This window comes from Pygocentrus nattereri, chromosome 26, assembly GCF_015220715.1.
Source record: "Pygocentrus nattereri isolate fPygNat1 chromosome 26, fPygNat1.pri, whole genome shotgun sequence".
Taxonomy (NCBI): Eukaryota; Metazoa; Chordata; class Actinopteri; order Characiformes; family Serrasalmidae; genus Pygocentrus; species Pygocentrus nattereri.
This window is the reverse complement of record NC_051236.1, coordinates 13,611,509-13,632,918: the sequence shown is the minus strand read 5'-3', so window position 1 is coordinate 13,632,918 and position 21,410 is coordinate 13,611,509. Positions and strand designations below refer to the sequence as shown.

At 40.1% G+C, this 21,410-nt stretch overlaps 1 protein-coding gene across 1 annotated transcript; it reads right to left on the bottom strand.

The window, feature by feature from the left end:
* Window positions 1–19,889, bottom strand: cttnbp2nla (CTTNBP2 N-terminal like a). Its single transcript, XM_017697846.1, has 5 exons — window positions 19,804–19,889; window positions 15,175–15,282; window positions 4,765–5,028; window positions 3,222–3,329; window positions 1–2,368 (listed from the first exon to the last, which is right to left on the bottom strand). The coding sequence occupies exons 1-5, from the start codon at window positions 19,816–19,818 to the stop codon at window positions 1,202–1,204; spliced, it is 1,662 nt and encodes a 553-aa protein (XP_017553335.1). The 5' UTR covers window positions 19,819–19,889; the 3' UTR covers window positions 1–1,201.
* Between the last annotated feature and the right edge of the window lie 1,521 nt (window positions 19,890–21,410).

Here is a 21,410-nt window from a genome sequence, read left to right as displayed (position 1 = left end):
TGATACTGAAAACATTATATTGTGTGGCCACTGTGAGAAGTATATAACATTATCTGGAGAGTGTATCACAAAAATAATACACTGCATATGTGAACCTCTGAGATAAACATAATCAAATATTACAAAAATCATGCACTCTCATGTGATTTCTAATGCTTATATCACTGAATAGAATACTGCAGCAGAAGTTGAGTTAATAGTTGGTACATAATATTGTATAGATATACATATGCAAAATCTGTTATGAAAAAGCATTTGCACATGCAATCTGTTACAAACACACAATACAGTGTATTAACTAGAGAATGTTCTGAGAGAGATATAAACACGTACAAGTACAGGACATAAAAATATGTTAATAAAATAAACGAGCTGTGCTGTGTAAATGAAATGTAAGAAAAGCTGAAAAACTGGTTACTCATAGAGGACCTTATACAATATACAAGCCTTTGGCACAATGACACAAACTCACATGCAAAGTTATATGTGTTCAAATCTCTGAACATCATGTAGTACAAATACATAAAAGTCCTGAAAGTTTTCAGTCTGTGTGTAACGGGGAGAGTCCCATAGTACCATCAAATAAAAACTCAACAGTGCTTAACACATGATGGGGAAAATGCAATTAACCCTTAAATGCAACTCTCAGGTGGTTAGTGACCTGTGACCTCATTCCCTTCTTCCCTCCCCAACACACCTAAGATTGTGATAAATATCAATATATAGCAAAATATGCTTTCTAATACATTCAAGTTACTTTGTCACTGCGGAATAAACTTTGGACAATTTTGCATTTGCTTGCAGATAAATATAAGTGCTGGTTTGCAAACGACACAAAATTCAGTACTGTGCAAAAGTCTTAGTCATTAAAGAAAATATTTTTTACAAGTTATTTTTTGGCAGTAAATGTGTTTTTACCACTATAACATTAAAATAAAGACAAATAAAATGCAAACATTTGAACACCAGTTAAATTATAAAGTTTTATGTTCTGTTTCCCACTGTGTTAAATTCAGCAAATAAACAGAAATGTTTTTACAAAACAAAAATGTAATTTGAGGGGCACTCACTACTATCTTGGTTAGACTTTTGGACAGAATGAATGAATGTTCGTGATTCAACTGTGCATTTAAGGGTTAACTGTAACATTTATGCTGTACTGTTTTAACAGTGTAGTTACAAACGTGGTGGTGAGTGCCAGCTAGCCGCTGGAGGATAGCAGCAGATCTGGTTCTTTGCTGTTTTCGGGTGTACTTTTATGTCCACAACCAGCCGACATTTGAGCCAAGTGGGTGGCTCGCAGAGTGGCTGGAGAGGGTGGGGTCTCAGCCAGGCCTGGCTTTTTAGGTGGGATGGGAGGTGGAATCCCCCTATCTGCTCTGGGGATAGTGGGCGAGCGAACTCCAGGAGACAGGGCACGGTAGTCTGTGCCGAAGGGTGAGCTGTTAGGGGCAACTGCTTTACTCAAGCTCTGCTGGCTGCTAAAGCGACTCAGGGCTTGGGTAAGCGTGCTGCGGGCTGCCTGTTTGGAGGCATTGCCCTCCAGTGGAGGAACTGGGGAAGCGCAGGGTGAGAGGGAAGGAAAAGGAGAGGTGGGTTGAGAGTCTTGCTCAGCCGTGGACTGGAACTTGTGACGGGCTGCGTGGAAACGCTGGTGGATCCCAGCCTGGTAGGCTGCTTGTACGCCGGGGGAGGAGTTTGTTTGGGGGGTGCTGCCTGTACTGTAGGATGACAGACTGTCAGTATTCACATTAGACAATGAGCTCCCATTGATCAGTTCACTTTGGCTAGGACTTATACTGGGATGAAAACCTCCATTTTCCTCATTCTCCTTCTTCTGCCTCTCGCTACTGTCTTCCTGTTTTACAGAAGTGTGGTGACCGTTCATCTTTGTCTGGCTCTTACTCGTTTTCTCCACACTGCCCTCCGAAGCACCATTGCTCATTTGCATCTCTATCTTCTCCTCCTCTCCTCTCAGCTCTCCTGCCTCTCTTCTCAGCCTCTCCACCTCATCCTGCAGTTGCCTGCAGCGTGCCTCCTCCTTCCTCAGTCGCAGACCCAGCTGCTCCCTCTCTGTGTCAAACTCTGCCAACAGCTCCTCCCTCCTGGCCTCAATCTGCATGGCGCGCCTCTTCTCCTCCTCCAGCTCCACCCTCATGGTTTGATTGGCGGTCCGTTCGCGCTCCAAACGGTGACTGAGGTCTCCTGCCCGCTGTGCCTCCTCATGGGCACGGGAGCCTGAGCGCTTGCACTCACGGCCCAGCGCTGCCATCAGCTGCTTATGCTGCACACGCTCATCCTCCAGCTGATCATGCAAGCGCTTATTCTCCTTCTCTATGCGGGAGACCTTCAACTTCTCAAACTCCAACTAAACACATATAAAAACGTATAAAACACATATTATAAAGGAGTAACCATGACTACAAGTTATATAACTACAGGGGTGGAAGTAAAAAAATAAAAATTGATGGAAAAAATCCATGTCAACTGAAAAATAAAGTGTTATATTATGAAATGATATGATAAAAGTAATTTATCATTTAGTCTTTCATTCATTTAACAGTGAATTAGTCAGTGCTGATGTCATCAGTGGACTGTCTCAGAGAGGTGGGAGTGACAAAAACTGCTTGAGTTAAAAGATATATAAGGCAAAAACATAACTAACACTGGAAGAAAAATGAGGCAAGTAACAAAAATGGTTTGAGTTAAATAATGAAGGATGCAAGAGATTCACCACTTTTGCATTTATTGAATTTTTTTAATCAATTTCGCTTGCATTTTTGTACAAAATCAAAGAACATTTCCCTATTTTTCCATTTTGCTCACATCTAGTGTTTCCTCCTTAATGGTTCACAATTGTACCTGAAAGTATCCCTTATCTTTCATTAGGGTCACCTAGGACCACACCTGAAAGTGGCTAAAATCACATTAGAAAAAAATCTGAATTTTGTGTTTGCATAGCTCTGAAAATGTAGATATCTGTCGCATTTAGGGAAAGAATCAGATTTGTGCCACTCTTAACCATGTAATTTGAACATATTCTTAATGTTTTGTATTTTTGTTTTTAAATTACATTTCTCAGTATTACATACAACTGTAAATCCCTGTAAACAAATCAATTTTATTTAAATTAGCACAGCATTTATTGTTATCTCTTAAATATTTTCAGAAAACATCTTATTTTTTCAGGACACAAGCGCATAAGCTACAAAGCTCTGTACCTGCTGCAGGAGGCGCTCTCGCTCTTTCTCTAAAATACAGGTGACATCATCTCCCTCAGCTGTATCCTCAGCATGCCTCCTCTTCTCTTCCTCCAAATCTGCAATGACCTGACACCAACACAGGGGGGCACCAGACAAAAGAATGCAGGTTAAGACAAGCGATACAATCTCTCCGTCACCTGCTATGGCATGTCATTGACGGGAAAACACAATCTGAGTGACCGATGCATGACCGATGCATCACTGTTGATGTCTGTGATGTTTGCTTTTTTCCATGACATGTTAAAACCTTGCACAGACCAGTGGTGGACAGTAACTAAGTAAATGTAATTTGTTACTGTACTTAAGTACTTTTTTTCATGTATCTGTACTTGTCAAAACAAAAGAAGTGCAAAACAAGAACACCAATCAGGGCACAGTGGTCAATTTGTTCTGAGCTTGTTTTGACCTGTTGGTCATACCAACCCACTGCAAGCACACTGTTCAACGTCAGTGCAGCAGCGTAAAAATCTGGGAGCACATACGTCACCTAAATGATGAAACTAACCTAACTTTGTGTAAATAGACCACAATATAGAAATATGCACACATATGCAGTCGTGACTGGCGTGTTTCTTTTTTTCTGAATTCGTACAAACACTTCATTTTATAGTAAATTAGTTTGGGCTGGTTTATGTTTATGAACAGAGACCTACAGATCAATACAGTAAAGGAAAACTTATTTGTGATCCTGAGTTTAAAGCAAGTTTTTATTCAACTTGTAACTAATTTATAAATAAATCTTGCACTGAAACTTCGCTTGTGTGTAAAAGTGATTTCAGAGCTACTCAGTTCTACCTGATGAAACCTGTTTACCTTCAGTGTTTTGTGCTTATGATCATTTTAATAGACGTCAGCATCACTAATTAATGACGTTCTATTAAAAGGCTGGTTAAAAGAGAGACACTGGAGGATTTACACCTGAAATGAGTTCATTAAGCGAGTCTTGTTATAAAAATGATAGCAGGACATCAGAGCCATAATTACTCTTTTAGTACTTTTACTTTTGATACTTAAGTACATTTAAAAGCAAATAATTTTGTACTCAAGTTGAGGTCTAGAGTAAGGATTTCTACTTTTACTGGAGTAATATTTTACCTTGGGTATCTCTACTTTAACTCAAGTACATGATTTGTGTACTTCATCCACCTCTGGCACAGACACAGGAACACACCCCCTGATGTGGTACCTAATTAACATTTTTAGCTCTTCTAAAAGAGGACAACATAATAACTGTGCTATCAAAGGGTGTTTTCAGTGTCTAATGGAAGTGCTCTATGATTATGGGTTCAAAAAGTACAAAAATGAATTTCAATTTTGCTCGCCCAGAAATGCAGATGTCTTTAAATTACAGGTTAAAACTGTTTAATCAATAAAGGCTTTTAAGTTTCTAAAAGAGAGGAGAGGAATTAAAATTCTCTAAAAACACATATCTAGTGACCCAGCTACTCATTCGTTGGTCCCCTTATCCACCCACCCTTCCTTCTCTCGCCACAATTCTCACCCTCCTGTGTCTGCTCTCAGCAGCTGCCAGCTGTTTCAGCATCTGCTCCTGCATCTTCCTGCAATGTTCCACCACCCCATTGAGTATGGATACAGGATCATAGCATTCTTTGTCCTCTTTTTTTGTCTGAGAAGAGTTTGCTCCATCTCCCTTGGCCTGAGCAGAGCCCTGGAGGACCTCACTGTCCCTCTGCAGGGCCAGAAAAGGATCACTCAGGTCATATCTTCCATAGCGCTCCCTGACGTATGCATCCCTACGCTGGGCCTGCAGAGGAAGTGGAATAAAAGAAAGTACAAGCAAGTATTAGTAGTAGCCTGTAGTTAGTTACTAATTCGTATTGCATTTCCCTAATGTTTAATGTAAAGAGGTCACAGTTATCACTGGTAATAACAAAACCATGCTGTAATTTTATAGTAAGTACAATCGATCATTGAAACATTCAAAGAAATTCTAATGAATGTGCACAATCTAAACTCAGTAGCACATTTGTGTTCATTAGAGAAGAAAGTAGAAAAGGAGATATCTTTTCATTTCATGAAAAGTTATTGTTGTACATTCAGTCCTGTTTAAAAAAAAACAACCTTGACATTTTTGCCATGTTTCTTTTTTTCTTGCCAATTTAACTGTGGCCAATTCCACTTACTAGATAGGTTTCCCCCATCATACAATGCTACTATGCAGGGAGGGTGAAGGCTGGACACGACACGCCATCACATCTTTTCTGCCACTAATGTAATGTGATTTGGACAGCCCAATGTGCTTGCATCAGCTAACAGACACCTGCATTGGCTAGCATTTCACTGAGTGATGGGAGAGGGAGGGCCACCCTACCCACCCAGAGAGAAAGGGGCCAAATATATTCTCTTGGAGTCCCAGCCACAGATGACTGAGGTATTGCTAAAGATTGACATTTTTTAATGCTGCTGACTTTGATTAACATTAAAACACAAATGGAAAAAAATGCAGAACCAAACAAATGCAAATCAAATGTAAATGTAATTTATTAAGTAACTTACAATGTATTAATTATGTAGTAATGTCATTTCATTTAGACAGTATAGCAAAATAACATAATTTAGGCCTGTAGGGGTTAATTAACTTTAATGTCAATAAATTCTTTCTTTTCTCTTTAATCTAGTATGTGCAGAGATTTTGCTGAATTCTTACAAATCCAGCACTAAACTGTAGTTACAACCATGTTCTTGTGATCCAAGTCAAGGAGAGTGTTTTAAACTCTGCCCTAGTCCCCTCTCTCTGTTTCTCACACACGTTTCTCTTCTAAACAGGAAATGTGATGATACAGAGCCCATGACCCTGCCAAGAGCAACATAAACCATCATCTGAAGCACAACATGCGTGTCAGCAGGCCTTCGGTCTTTTGCATTCATTTATTCAGGCCAGGGATGACGGGGGAGGTCTGCACAGGCAGAGCGTGAAAACTGCCTGGAGTGGGTCCCTGCAGGATGAGAGGCCTAAGCAAAGTTTCAACTGTGGAGTCATTTAGGTCCTTGCAGCAGAGCACTTCACTGTGAAGAGCTGACTCAAGCCAGCACACAAGAATGGCACAGCTATACAGTTAGCAAAGGAATTATACAGACTACAAAGCCAGACTAGATGGCCTAAGATGTTTGAGGGAGATTGTAGAGAGGGTGGGTTTCTCTGCTTTAAGGCCAAGCTTTGAGGTCACAGCTTTGAGGTCTGCACAGACAGAATTCAGGTTGTAACATGAACGGCCATCTGATAAGTGGTTGTGCGTGTGCATGCATGTGTGTGCGTTTTTAACCCTTTGTGCCAGTTCAGCTGTAGAGGACAAGTGGATAAAGTGGCCAAGTATATGTGTGCTCAGCTGCAGTTTTTTCATTCTGAAATCAGGATTTGATTGAACTGTCTTTATTCTACACAGCTTTAATTATATAACTACACAGATTGGATTGGTTTAGATAAAGTTCTCAAACACTTGCTGTGCTGCCACAAGCCAAATAAACCCCAAGAAACCCTAGAATGTCATGTAAAATCCCCACCCACCTTGTTTCAATAGCAAATGAGAGACTATGAGAAGAAATTGCATATCAGTAATTCAGTTTTATATTTCAATACAGTTACAAATTCGATTTCGCAATACTGTATTGAAAACGTTGCACTTCTATTTCATACTGACATGAAATTCAGTCTGTCTCCCAGTGCAGAAATCACAGAATGTTCTTTCTTTTCATCTACACAGATGAAGACTGAACAGTGGTGGTGAGTCACCCTTCCATAATTAATGGTCTATTCTGCTGCCTTTGAACCTTCAGCGACCTCTATGGCACTGGCTCTACAAGAGATAGAGTCAGGCAATGCAGTTGTGACAAAAAGACAAGGTGTATCTCGCTCCCCAGGACATGGAGTTACCAGGCTCTGTGCTGTTTTCATGGAGGAGTGTTTTATTAATTAGATTTGAGGTAAGAGAACGTGTGTGTCCTGAATATGTACAAAAGCCCCAAAATCACGAGTAACCCATCTAGTCAGAAGCTATATGTTTCATTTTTAAAACTGAAAGGGCACACATGGTTAAGGTTTAAGGTTCGACTTAGAAAATTCCTATTACATTTTTAAATGTTACATACAGGTCAATATATACGAAAAAATTTAGCACTGTAAATATAACAAAATGCAATGCTTTTCAAATGTAAGCGAATTAGACACATGATTAGTCATGAATAACTATAGAAAATAATGTGATTAAACAAAATTAATTAATCAACAGCTCTAATAAAAACAAACATGTGTTTTTAGAAGACAGACAGCAAGAGAAAGAGAGAAGGAATGCCCCCAGATACTGAAAAAAGGCTTCAAACAGCAGAAAATCATGCAGCCAACAGGTGTGAGAGAACAAAAAAGTCCGGTAAAATGCCCAGTTTTACATGCCAGCACAGGTCAGAGGTTCTGACAGGTTTGTGAGAGGGAGTGCAGACTTTCTTTTCCTCCAGTATAAATCAACAATGGCAAATGGGAAATTCTGCCTTCCACTTAGATTAACAGCATCCAGTCATTCTAACAAAGTTAGCCACCTGGCAATCTCATGAGCTCTACATCTTAGAGAATTCCACGGAGCCTGAGACAATTATCTTTTCACTCGAGCAAGGAAGAGATTGAGACCTGATGAGTTGAGTGTGCTTTAAGCCACCAGTATTTAGGCTTTTGGCATGAACTGACAGGGACAAGTCTGCTGACAGACAGAGATAAGACTGGCTTAAGACATGGTCCTGAGAAAGAATCTGGCATGACATTATGATTTTCACAGCGTTAGCCGATCCCTGCTGCTATTCACTATAAATGAGAAAGATCGTTCTATATAAAAAAGTTCTGCTTGGCCTGAAGAACAACTGGTCAATTGAAATGTGTAGGAGAAAAAAGAAACAGGAAAAAAGGAGGCGTTTCTGAAGGAAATGTGATCCTATTGAAGATAAAGAACACAGAACTCTTACATAACATCTGAAGAAGAAAAATAGCTATATATTTGTTTACGACAAGAGCCGAATCTGGACAGACACAGTACAACAATTTGCTGGGCTATAATTGCCTCTCCTCTGTAAAAGCTCACTCTCTACATTCTTTAGTGAAACCCCCCTCTCTTCTCACAGAACAAAAACAAACTCCAACCAGGTCCCAGCATTAGGCATTTAAGCTAGAGCAACAAATTGGAAGCGGAGTTTGCTGAGGCTAGTCCTAATGAAAATACACTCGACCATCTCACTTCCTCCTGCAAAGAAAACACTGAAACAAGTGAAAGCACTTTATACAGGGGTACACGACACAACACTGCCGTGGCTGTTTTGATTCCAGACTATAGTGTTTTGACACCAATAACATCCTAAGTTATCAAAATTCTGTTTTATTGTTTTTGTTGGAAATCCCCATTATGATTGAACAAAGTCAGTTCTCCCAATAAATTGGAGATGTTTACTGAAAATATATGATATAGGTCAAAGGTTTGGAAACACTTTTTATTCATGTAAAACCAGGTTGCTGGTACGTGTATAAACGGACTCTATTAAGTTGCTATCAGTCAACATATATAGTTTTCAACTACTCTATCTAAAGCTGGAAGGGTAAAGATATGTTAGATGTGTCCATGACGATCAACAGTGGTTCTAAAACAGCATAGAAAGCTGTACAGCTTTGATAATGAAGTTGTAACAAAATTCATTTAATAATGCTCAAGTTAACAATCCAGAAATACCTCATATTTTAAAATTAGTGGTTAAATCTCAAGGCAGACAATGAATAAAAGAACAACTGTAAATACATGTTAAAGTATATACAAAATATTTAATACTTTCAGGTGTTTAACTTGCAGTATTTTAATAATGAGGTACAAGTTTTTATGGAATCGAATGTGCTTCCAATTTTCATTCCCATTTTGCTGTAATTTAGGGGAACACCAATTCAAATCACACCAAACACTGTGCTCAATTTCAGAATTTTTAATTCCGCTGTATGAAATGAGACAATCATCTTTCAGCACAAGCTGGAGCTAACAAAACAGAAACAATAACTAAAGCTTTATACCAACTTGATAATAATCCAATATTTATTGAAAGTAATACAGCATTTCAATTGCACATAAAGACAGTGACTGACACTGAAAACATGGAGTAAAGAAATCTGATTAAAGTAAATAGAATTTTATGGAACTAACAAAGAACATTTTAAATTTAATAAAGAATATCAAACCCTTTACCGCTGATCACATCTTGTAATCTGTTATTAGTCGGGTATGTGTGAGTGTATGTGTACATATGCTCACGTATTTGTGTGTGGATTAAACCAATTATCTGAGGCCAGCTGCACAAGAAGAGCTTGAAGAGATTAACCTACTAAAGACTGATGAAGTTGGTTAGCGTCTTCCTGTGGCTCATCTAAAAGAATGTGTGTGTGTGTGTGTGTGTAGTTATCATCCTTTGAAGGAGAACAGGCACATATAATTTGGTGTAATTTGGTGTGGTCAGATGTCTAACTTCTTAAACTTTTGGTGCTGGATACACTACAATCCACTCATTTCACCGCATTCCAGCACCAAAAGTTGTCCCCAGGCATCTGACCATAGCAAATAAATATCTAATAAGTTATCTAGTAAAATGCTAATGTTAGCTAATAGAACCAATTTGCATTTAATGAGTTCTCCACTCATGTGACACACATCTACATGCTTAACTGCGGACTTTTCAGCCATGCCAACTTCTGTAACATACATGCGTTAACAAGGCTTGTTGTCTGCTGCATTTATATTACAGTGAAGCAAGGCTTTTTTCATTTCATTTCTATGGAGACAGATGGCCACTGTGGATTCAGAAAGTGGCAGCGGCACGAAGCATGCAGAGAGAAGGATAAGAAGTTAAGCTTTAATTTTATACAAATGAGAAGTCAATTTTGCAGTTTTCACGCTTAAACTACTCAAACATTCCACTATATCAGGTACAAATACACAGCTAACAACATCACATCACACAATGGGAATCTTCGGTATTTCAGGCTAGATTTGTTTCACATTTTTTCGCTCCAATATCCAGTTCAGGGTTTTCAGCTGATAATGGCCCAATGCTGATACAAGATGCTGGATAGGTGTCATCTGCAGTCCTACTTAAGCTGTATCATTACACACACTGCCTCAGAATTACTGATACTTGATACTTGGGGCAGTCATGGGCTGGAGGTGGGGCAGTCATGGGCTGGAGGTTAGGGATCCAGCCTTGTGACCAGCAAGACACCTAACCCCCAACTGCTCCCCGGGCGCTGTGGATTGGGCTGCCCACCGCTCCGGGCAAGTGTGCTCACTGCCCCCTAGTGTGTGCTCACTAGTGTGTATGTGGTGTTTCACTTCAAGGATGGGTTAAATGCTGAGGTGAAATTTCCCCATTGTGGGACTAATAAGGGTCACTTATTATTATTATTATTCCTCTAGCATCTCGTCATACTTCTCAAGAAAGCAAAGCATACAGGTACTCTGACAACATAAAACACTTGTAGATTTGTTGTCTACCTTGCTTGCTTAATGCTTTTAATCTTTTTTGAACAGACTCTTGTGGAGGCATGCTGCTGGTGTCATGGAACACAATCTACTTTTAGTGTTTTCCTTCAGCCACTGGTTGCTATTATGGACAAACAAGACAAGGCAAACATTATTTTTGTGTTGGTGGTTAGTTCCACTTCCTTTTTTTCACTAGCAAACGTGCAAAAAAGTGCATCACTTCCACAACGGGTATGAAACATAGAAAACAACCTCAATAGCTTCATAGAAGAATCATCTCTGTTGGTGATTAGCAAACCTGTCCATTAACTCAAAATATTACTGCTAAGCTTCAAAGAAGTCAATTTTCATTGAAACCAAGACTCAAAGTGGTGTATTTACAGGCACGTCTGACACATAGTGAGTAAACCTCAGCATACATCCATGAAGGAGATGATCAGATGGGTTTCAATTTGTTCATTCAACACAGTAATGCCACTGTCATTTCAGCGTGCTGAAACATGACCTGTTAGAAACCACACAAAAACATTCAGAAGAATGCAGACAACTTCCCATGGGCTGTATTAGCCAGCTTGTCTGATGAAAAAATATTAAGCATTCACTATCATTATGTGATTAATAGCTGTCACAAGTCCAGAGTGCTGATAAACAAGCACATACATGCACATAAATGCACCGCTGACAGCCGTTTGCAGTTGTCTGAACAAAGTCACCTTATTGCTTTTATCCTTCCATCTCAGTTTGAAAAGGATCTGTCTTGTCACCATGCACCACATACACAAACACTCACTCACAAATCAAGTGTTCCAAGCAGGAATCCATGAGATACCATCTGTAGCTACACATATCCAGGACACCAAAGTTTACTCTAATTTCCCAGAACAGAGAACACAAACCCACATTGAGGGAAATGCATGGGTTTAACTCACGCTAACATGACTAGATGAACAGACAGCATTCAAATAAAGACACGCTAACAACAGAGCCACAGAGCTGGCATTAATATAGCTGGATGTGTTTGCAAGAAGCTTTCGGGAAAATAAAGTTCTCTGTTCTAGTGACTTCAGTCTAAGGCTAGGAGGTAGGGGTGGGCCATAAGAGCTGAAACTTTTACTTTTGCTGAAGATTTTCCACTACTTGGACCATAACTTTCAATAAATAAAATGCAGTATGTGTTTGTGAGGAGGACTATACCTGAAGTCCCTCCTCCTTCCAGTCAAATGTCTTATAAATTTCTAATCTCTACCTTCTGTTGATGACGTTTTCGCACCCCACCCCCCGTCTCTTCGGTTCTATCTATTTGTCCGTCCTTCTAACTCAAAGCAGAACTCCAGAACTCCAACTTAAGTTCTCAAAGCTCCCTCCTACAGTCATGCAGTGTCTTCTCATACTACAACTACATGTCTAAGGCATGGTTTGAATCATCAATAATTAATGCATTTTATAAGCCCTCTGTTCTCAGATGGTACGAAAAGGTGGCTGGGATTTCCAGCTTTACCTATATAGTACAATGGGGTGCAATACTTATATGGGCTGATGTCATACCAGTATTCACTTTTATATGGGTAAGGAAAGGAAGGAAACAGCCCAGAAGTTGATCCTCCAGCAAAGCCTCAAAGTTTATTTGCTCACCCTATTAGTCTTGCACTGATTCATCCCTACGGACTGTACTTCACAACCAGGCAAACAAAACCCACAGTCACCTCAACTCCAGCAGATTCTGTTGCTATATGAAGCTAAGACGATTGTTATGTCTTGTGCTTGGCTGCGGAGCACATATTTAACCTCAGCTGCTGGAACTCGGCTGGGCTCAGAAGGCTGGTTTCTGTAAGGAGTGGGGGTTCAGAGTCAGCAGCGGAGCTGGAATGCAATAGGTGTCTCGGAATGAGAAAAAAAGTTCAGTAACAACGGAGAAAAAAGGACAGTCTCAGTGTTATTAATGACTGTTGAACAGTTAACAGTAATAAAGGTACAAGAACCATTACGTTTTAAATTAAAAGTTCAGCAAGACATTATAATGCTGTTTGATTAGGATTAGGATGTATTAGGAAGTGACTTAGTTATTTTAGGAAGTGACTTAGTTATTTACTAAGTCTACTTAGTAATTACTATTTACTGTACTACTCATTTTTCAGCATCAGAGAAAAAGCAGAAAACTTATGGAAAACACAGAAAACCAGAAAATTACAATGAATTGAGTTTATCCTTTGCCTTTATTATAGCTTTCATTCTTTTTGGGATACTTGCTTTCAGTTTAAAAAAAAAAAGAATCTTACAGAGATATTTTTCTACTTTTTCTTCTATTTTTCTAAAGTTCAGCCTTAGAAGTTGGTTGCATTTTCTGCTTCTCATGATCCAAATGAACCAAAAACACATTAAGTAATGTTGAGGTCTGAACTCTGGAGCAGTCAGTCTTTTGTTCTGAGAATATTCTTCATTTGCAAATTTTCCTCTAGTTTGTCTACTTCCTTTTTTCAGCAACAGCTTCTTGAGAGCTAGACATCCCTTCAGACTCACAGTGTCGGGTTGCCTTCTAACAGTGGAAGGATGGACAGAAACACCTGTGGATTTTCCTGATTTTAAGTAAGAGTGGAACTTAATTTTCTCCTCTCAAAGATAAAAGCTCTTTTTATCTGATGGTGACAGCTTTGGTGTCTACCAGGTCTTGCACGGTTCTTAGGAGTCTTATTTTTTCTGTAACATCACTCATTTTTTAATTCTAGTTCTGTTAACTCCTGTTTTATTACCTATTTTCCTTTAACTTACCCCTTCCTTATGGAAGAGAATTATCACATATCACTTAAGAAATATCAATTGAAAAATTAATAACCTATAACAGCTTAATGGCTGGAAATTAAATAAATGAAGGGTGGTCTCTAACTTTTGCACATTACAGTAAGGTATAAATAAGAATGACTACAAGAAGGCTTTTTTCTCTCCATGGCTGGTGCTCTACCAGAAGAAGTAGACTGCTCTCAGTTACATTTCCAATAAAATGTCAAGAAATAGTAAAAGACAATATATTTTAACTGCAATCAGAATCAGAGTTCATGTCATCAACAGTGATCCCATAATACATATGTATCAAGAAAATTACCTTAGACGTCAAGCATTTTCAACATACAAAAAGTAGAGCTGTGCACTCACATTAGCTGTGTTGGTTCTAAAGCACTACCAAGACATTAGTATTAACATCTGAAGTCACGCAGCTGAGCTATGTGCCAGATACACATCTGGATTTCATTGAGGGGTACAACTGTAATATCTCTCTAGGGCATCCTGCATGCCATACAAAACTCTAAACCTGCCCGGTGGACAGCAGCCTAATGTCAGTGAGCTGGGCGCAGCTTGAAATTAAAACTAAGTGTAATTCTGGCAGTAATTTAATAGGTAAACAACATGTCTCCCAATTAGACACTGCATATTGAACCTAAAGTCTAAATGTAAACATCACTTTACTTTAAAATCAAGTAATACAGTACAAAACCACAGTGGCAGGTCAGTTAGATCACTACAATTAGAAAGGACTGATGTAACTGAGCCTATATGACCGTCAGCGTGTCATTTGCTTTAAAATGCTACATAACACTCATACATTGGATATAAGCATTCTGACAGTTTGTAATACACTACAGGAGGCATTGAGGTAACGTGGCTTCTACTTCTTGTTAAAGTATAAAAAAAAGTGCTTCTCACACAAATTAAACTTTCAACAATGCTGGTGGCGCAGAGAGAGGAACTGAAACATGATATGAGTAAAATAAACTATGTCTGTATGTTATGTCAAAAGATTACAGATACCTGCTCATCCAACGATTCTTCTGAAATCGAGGGTATTTCTATGGAGTTAGTCCCTTTCCTCGCTGCAGTAACACCCTCTACTCTTTTGGGGAGGGTCTACACTAGATGTTGGAACATTGCTGTGAGGTTCCTCAGCCACAAAAGAGCATTAGTGAGGCAATGTACTAACGTTGTATGATTAGTTCTGGATCATAACCGCCAAACCACCTCCCAAAGGAATTGGTATTCTTAGGTGACCTCTTTGCGCCTCATTCTACTGGCAATGCTTTTCTGTGTGCACAGCTGAATGTCAGATGGGTGTCTGAATAACTTGGGGACATATAGTGCATCTCTCTCCTACGTTCAGTTATATTAGGATAAGATGTTTAAAATATTCAAAGATTTTACATGTGTTGACATAAACTAGTCACACTGTATTTGTGGTGCTGCTTTAGCAATTCCTGACTGGGGCTTTAGAATGGAAATTACCCACTATGGGTGCAAGACAATTTCTTAGGCAACTCATACTGTCTTGATCTGCTGCCAACTACTGTCTGCACTAGGATAAGGGACTGCAGTGTTGGACCTTGAGCAGTAGTGAAGATGCTGCACTCACTCACCCTGAGGGCCTGGATGACGAGGTCTCGAGCCTCCAGCTCTCCCTCCAGCACACTGAAGAGCAGCAGGACATCTCTTTTACTCAAAGCATCCACATTCAGCCTGGATTCCTGGCAACATCACACACACAACAAGAGCAAATAAACTACATATATTCTCAGTTTTTGGTTCTGTAAGTAAAGGGAAAGGTGGAGAGTGAGTTACACAAGCCAGAGCCACTATGTTTCTGCCAACAGATCAAACGGGTAGGAAGTAACATTGGACTTGTACCAATATTTTCATTTCACAGTATAAGCAGGGCTTTGAGGTGGTGAGTTACAGTTATGGCCACAAATTTGATCTGCTTTCTTCTCTGTCATAATACATGCTCAAGAAATCCACGTGAACAAATCCCATAATTGAGAATATATCATTAACCCTTAAAAGTCTTAAAACCCTCATGAGTTTTTATTGTCATTTTGACGTAGGTTCGAAATTTAAATTTTGTATATTGAACAGCAAGGCTGTAGTATGCACTTCAAACATTTGTTGAAGCCTAATTATTGTGCAATGATAAAAGACTGAAAAACTCTCCCTTCCCAAATATAATATCAATTGACAGTTTAAAGCAGGGGTGTTAAACTGGGAGACTTCTGACCACGGCTCTGCAGAGATTTTGTTTTTATAACACTCTGAACTAAACCCATAATGGCTTGCTAATTAGCTGAATCAGGTAGAATGTTAAACTCTGCAGAACTGTGGCCCCAAAAGAACCCAGTTTGACAATACTGGTGTGCAGTCTGCACTTCCAACAGAATGTCTCTGCTTGTTTCAATAAACTAAAGGTGAGAAAAACGTTTGTCAAATCATAACACACTTGTCTTATTGCCAGTGATATCCGTGATCTCTAAGGGTCGAAACGTATCAGAGATGTGAGTGAGTTTTTGACGAAACTGAATGCTTATAGCTAGAGCCCAATGCAATGTGGGAACACACTGTTTACTAAAGCTAACAAAAATGTTGCAATTCTGCAACATTACAGAGTCATTCTGTGCATGATTGGTTAACCCCTTCGATTCATTAGGCTGTTCTGTGAATGCGGGTTAGTGAGCCTACATTACATTCAACAGACTGCAGTATATCAGTGTGCTTCACTTCGCCAACCAATGCTGTTTATAGTTTTATTCTGAACAGCACAAGTGCTACAATTCAGTTCATCAGGTTAATATACAAACTTAAATACATGTTGTCCTTCATCTATGCACTGCTTTATATCTCTTTCTCTAACACTTTGTAATGAATTAGCTGTTTTTGAACTGTGACAAGCCCGGGGATACTTTTTAAATATCATAAATAGTAAGGCAGTAACTATGAAAGAGTGATGTGCAAACTTGCTTGGCAGTACTTTCAGTGTTCTGCTGGTTTACCACCAGACCTCTTATGATGAAAAGAACCAGCATGACAGCTTTATGAGCCATTTACTGCCACAATCCAGGAGACACTTGCAGGAAACATTACAGCTAGCGGGAATTCCTCTTTAGGTTAAAGCTGGCAGTAAAATGTCTCAGCAAACTCAGTCAGCCTTGATGTCAACAATGCCTAAAAATGTCAAGTGAGGGGAAGTATTTCTTTTGAGGCTGTACAATCCTGTATTACTGGGAACATTTTCATGACCTCCAGTGTTCCTGGTAAGTATTCCACTGTGTTATGACTCACAGGCACTTGCACGCTGTAACAGAATTATTTAATCAAAAATAAGCACTTCAATCAATAATCACTAAATAAATGCAATGATCATCCTGGGCATAGGTGAAGCTTGACACTGTTCTGATTGTTATTTTTGGAAAAATCAAACTGACCTGACTAGACCTCCATTAGAGAAATGACTGCCATTGTCACAATCACAAAATTAGTATGCGCCTGACTTCATTCAAAACATCTAGGCGCTGACATGGTAAGTTAGCTTTTGGAGGCATCTGTGGGTAGGGATAAAATTAGCAAAGGCATATGGGAACAATTAGCCCAGGTACAAGACTGATCATAAGTAGTTCCACTGTTTGGATAGTAGAGAAGCTGCCTGTTATGGACCAGTCTGGCACCAGGGCTTGGGAAAGAAAAACACTCAGGGTCAGACAAAAGGAGTCAGGGGAAATCTGATGCTTACTGTGTAGCTCACTAGAAACCATAGTGCTGGGAATCCCCGCTCCTTTATGGATAAACACTACACACTGTTTTTCACCTATGCTATTGGTGAATTTTATCTTACAGAATGTCTCTGTTCATCTAAAGGACAGTCAAAGTCACTTGAGCATGGGAACTGCTTGGAATTTCTTCAGTGGTTTTGCTCAAAAGCAAGGCAGAAATGTCTGAGATGTGGTGAGGTCTATGTGAAGTTCTTGCAGCTCTTACTTACACACACATACACACACCCAAACATGCAAAAACATCTGGATGGTGCATCTCCTTTTCTGTCATAAAGTTCATGAGAAAAAAGAACCATCACTAGTGAGAGAGCGCTATTTTTTTCCATTTTCCCCTCATGAGTCAAAGCCATTTTCCATACCATCAAAGCTGGGGGGGGTTCATGTCTTGTCTCAGGGGGTTTTGCTTATTAAAAGGCTAAAGCTGAAGTTCCATTCTTCACACACTTTAAGTCTCAGTGAGCACACACAACTCTGTTCTCATCATAATGCAAAAGTGCATGGAGCCTGTTCACAAGTCTTGTTACTATGGTCTGCCGGCACTTCCCATAGACTTCTGCCGAGCTGCAAGCTCGCACTGAGATTTGTGTGGTCAGCCAAAGTTTCCACATCATGAAGTCATGAGGACCGTTACATAATACGGTCTGAAACTTTAGAGCTTGGGCTACTGTACTAGATCAGGAATTCAGGCTGCACTGAACTACAGCTTCCCCTGCCTCATCAAACTATTACCACTAATCTCAACATGGCATCATTAAAGCTCTCTGCATTAACAGTAATAGCAAGTGTTATTGTTCAGTTTCTTAATGTGTTTTGAACCAACTTGTTAACAAGCTTGATATTATGTTTTTTTTCTTTTATGTGGCTCCGTGCACCCAGTAGATCTGTAGCTTTTACAGGCTTTGATGGCTGCTGTGATTTGTTGTTTAACCACACAAAAAGAGATCATTAAAAACATATGGCTCCCAAAAATAGTGCATTTCTTTTTTTTCCCCCAAAGATCAGCTTTCATGCCTCAATTAAGGGGAAGATCTACTGGATAAAGACGCAAACAAGCTCACTTACAATTTAGAAAATCCTGTGAAGTTCTCTGGCTGGTTTAAAATTAAATATGCAAAACAATATTACTTTTTGTTTACAAATATAACCCTGTCTTTGTCATTCTTACTCATTAGCAGGCAAGCGCACATTCTTATCATGTAGGATGTTTTTTAGCAGTCGCCTTCTCTATTTGCAGCATACAGGTCACCAACCTTTTGCATTTAAAACTCGGCCACCGCTGTAGGTCCCAGTCATTTCGTTTAGAAACACTTGTGATGCTGATGTGATGCTTAAAGCTCAACACTTCTAAGATCAAGGATGCAGAGAGAATCCAAATGTTCCCACACTCTCAAAAGGTCCCCTCCCCTAAAGCCGTCCCAGAGGCTCTGGTGCCTTTTCATCCATGTTTGTTTGAAGCCTATCTTCTAATGTTCCTTATATGGCTGAGTAATATGGCATTTCCTCCTCGGCCCTCAGCTTTCAGGAGCACTATAGCGTTAAACACGCAGCACCACTCCAGCAGTGAGCACACATTCCTTCAGGCTCCACAGGCTTTCAATCCAAACTCGCACAAATCTTGGCCCAGATTAGCCTCTGAGTGAAATAATGCCAATGCCATTTCTCTGCTGCTGCTGGTGCAGCTGGCTATTAAGAACATTAATTATTATCGAATTATTTAAGAATAGCCTTTCTTCCTGACTGTATCAGTTGTTCAGCTTTGGGAGCCTCCTATATTCTTGTTATTCAAGACCTGCTTTAAAAGACGTCCATAAAACTACCATAAGGCTTTGAAATAAGACAGTAATGGCAAAGCTATTTTAATCTATACTAACAGAGTCCAGGCAAGACTAGCGTTCAAGTCAAAGGTACATCAATGCTGGTCCAGCACTGCTGTTAAAAACATTACAAACCGGCCATATGTGGGCATTTTTGAGAATTTGTTTTATCTGTATTGCCCCTTAGACCCAAACACCCTTATAGTCTTGTCACGAATCATTTGGATAGCACCAAATATAGCTAGTTAACTAACTAGCTAACGCTAGGTTAGTTAACCTAGGTTAACAATGGTTGTGTCAGCACACCAACAGAGAAACAGGCCAACTTCCAGACAAAGCCACATCATTTACCTAGTGATACTCAGAGAAGTTGAATCTCTTCAGAAGCAGCATCGTATCGACTTAAACTTTGCCAACTGGCTAACACAAGAACTTCACTGTATTCTTTCAGTCTCCTGACAGTTTGCTAACTAAAGTCCTGCTAAACGGCTGCAGACTAACGGTAAACTATCTTAGCGTCCTGAACATAAGCTAGGCAAAACTTCGCAAACTACTATGCTTGCATCACAAGCGCGTAAAAGAGATCTCTTAAAAGCTTTTTTAAGTAGACTAAAAGAGTAAGGAAAACTCCTACCGTGGTCGGTGCCATTTCCAGCTTTGTTCAGGTCCAGCACCGGTCATCGAGTTTTGATTTAGAGCGGATTACATACCGCAATTCGTGAAGAGGAGAGAACGCAAAGGAAGAAACAACAATCGACATCTCTGACAGCCAATGGGCAACAGCCATTTCATGCCGTCGACCAATAGAAAATCTTGGGTAGCAGGAGGCGGGGACTGAGCAAGGAGTTCAGGATGCAGAGATTTCTTTGTGCAGCCAGCCTCTGCCTCCCTCTCAACGAGCCTCTGTGATAGTGTGGACAGGATGATTTTAGTGTTAATAAAAAAAAAAAAAATCTACAAATAAGTAAATAATACATGCGGAGGACTTGTTGAAGTGTAGCTAGTATCCCGCTCTGTACACAACCTAAGACCAGGCTAATACGCTCTGAGAGACATTCTTAAACACTGCGTTAAGTGGGACTTAACTACATAACTGTGATTAATCTGCAGTTTAGATTTTACTTGGAGGGTTTAGACCATATTTGGTTTTTGAATATAAATGAACATGGCTTTTTGAACGTGTGCTGAGCAGTGAAGGACCTGTGCGCCACCAAGTGTTCATACACGGACACTACGTTATAACGCATGCCACGCTTCATATATATACACTGCTCAAAAAAATAAAGGGAACACTCAAATAACACATCCTAGATCTGAATGATCGAAATATTCTCATTGAATACTTTGTTCTGTACAAAGTTGAATGTGCTGACAACAAAATCACACAAAAATCATCAATGGAAATCAAATTTATTAACCAATGGAGGCCTGGATTTGGAGTCATACACAAAATTAAAGTGGAAAAACACACTACAGGCTGATCCAACTTAAAACAAGTCAAAATGAGGCTCAGTGTTGTGTGTGGCCTCCACGTGCCTGTATGACCTCCAAAGAAATGCCATCCCACGCCATTACTGACCCACTGCCAAACCGGTCATGCTGAAGGATGTTGCAGGCAGCAGGTCGCTCTCCACGGCATCACCAGACTCTGTCACGTCTGTCACATGTGCTCAGTGTGAACCTGCTTTCATCTGTGAAGAGCACAGGGTGCCAGTGGGGAATTTGCCAATCCTGGCGTTCTCTGGCAAATGCCAAGCGTCCTGCACGGTCTTGAGCTGTGAGCACAACCCCCATCTGTGGACGTTGGGTCCTCATACCATCCTCATGGAGTCGTTTCTAACCGTTTGTGCAGACACATGCACATTTGTGGCCTGCTGGAGGTCATTTTGCAGGGCTCTGGCAGTGCTCCTCCTGTTCCTCCTTGCACAAAGGTGGAGGTAGCAGTCCTGCTGCTGGGTTGTTGCCCTCCTATGGCCTCCTCCACGTCTCCTAGTGTACTGGCCTGTCTCCTGGTAGCGCCTCCAGCCTCTGGACACTACGCTGACAGACACAGCAAACCTTCTTGCCACAGCTCACATTGATGTGCCATCCTGGATGAGCTGCACTACCTGAGCCACTTGTGTGTGTTGTAGAGTCCGTCTCATGTTACCACGAGTGTGAAAGCACCACCAACATTCAAAAGTGACCAAAACATCAGCCAGAAAGCAGAAAGGTACTGAGAAGTGGTCTGTGGTCCCCACC

Excerpts from the sequence above, each read along its gene's own strand:
- cttnbp2nla (XM_017697846.1), bottom strand. Across the intron at positions 5,029-15,174 it reads TCGTCATCCAGGCCCTCAGG|GCCCAGCGTAGGGATGCATA; the intron begins GTGAGTGAGTGC and ends CTTCCTCTGCAG. Across the intron at positions 2,369-3,221 it reads GAGAGCGCCTCCTGCAGCAG|TTGGAGTTTGAGAAGTTGAA; the intron begins GTACAGAGCTTT and ends ATATGTGTTTAG.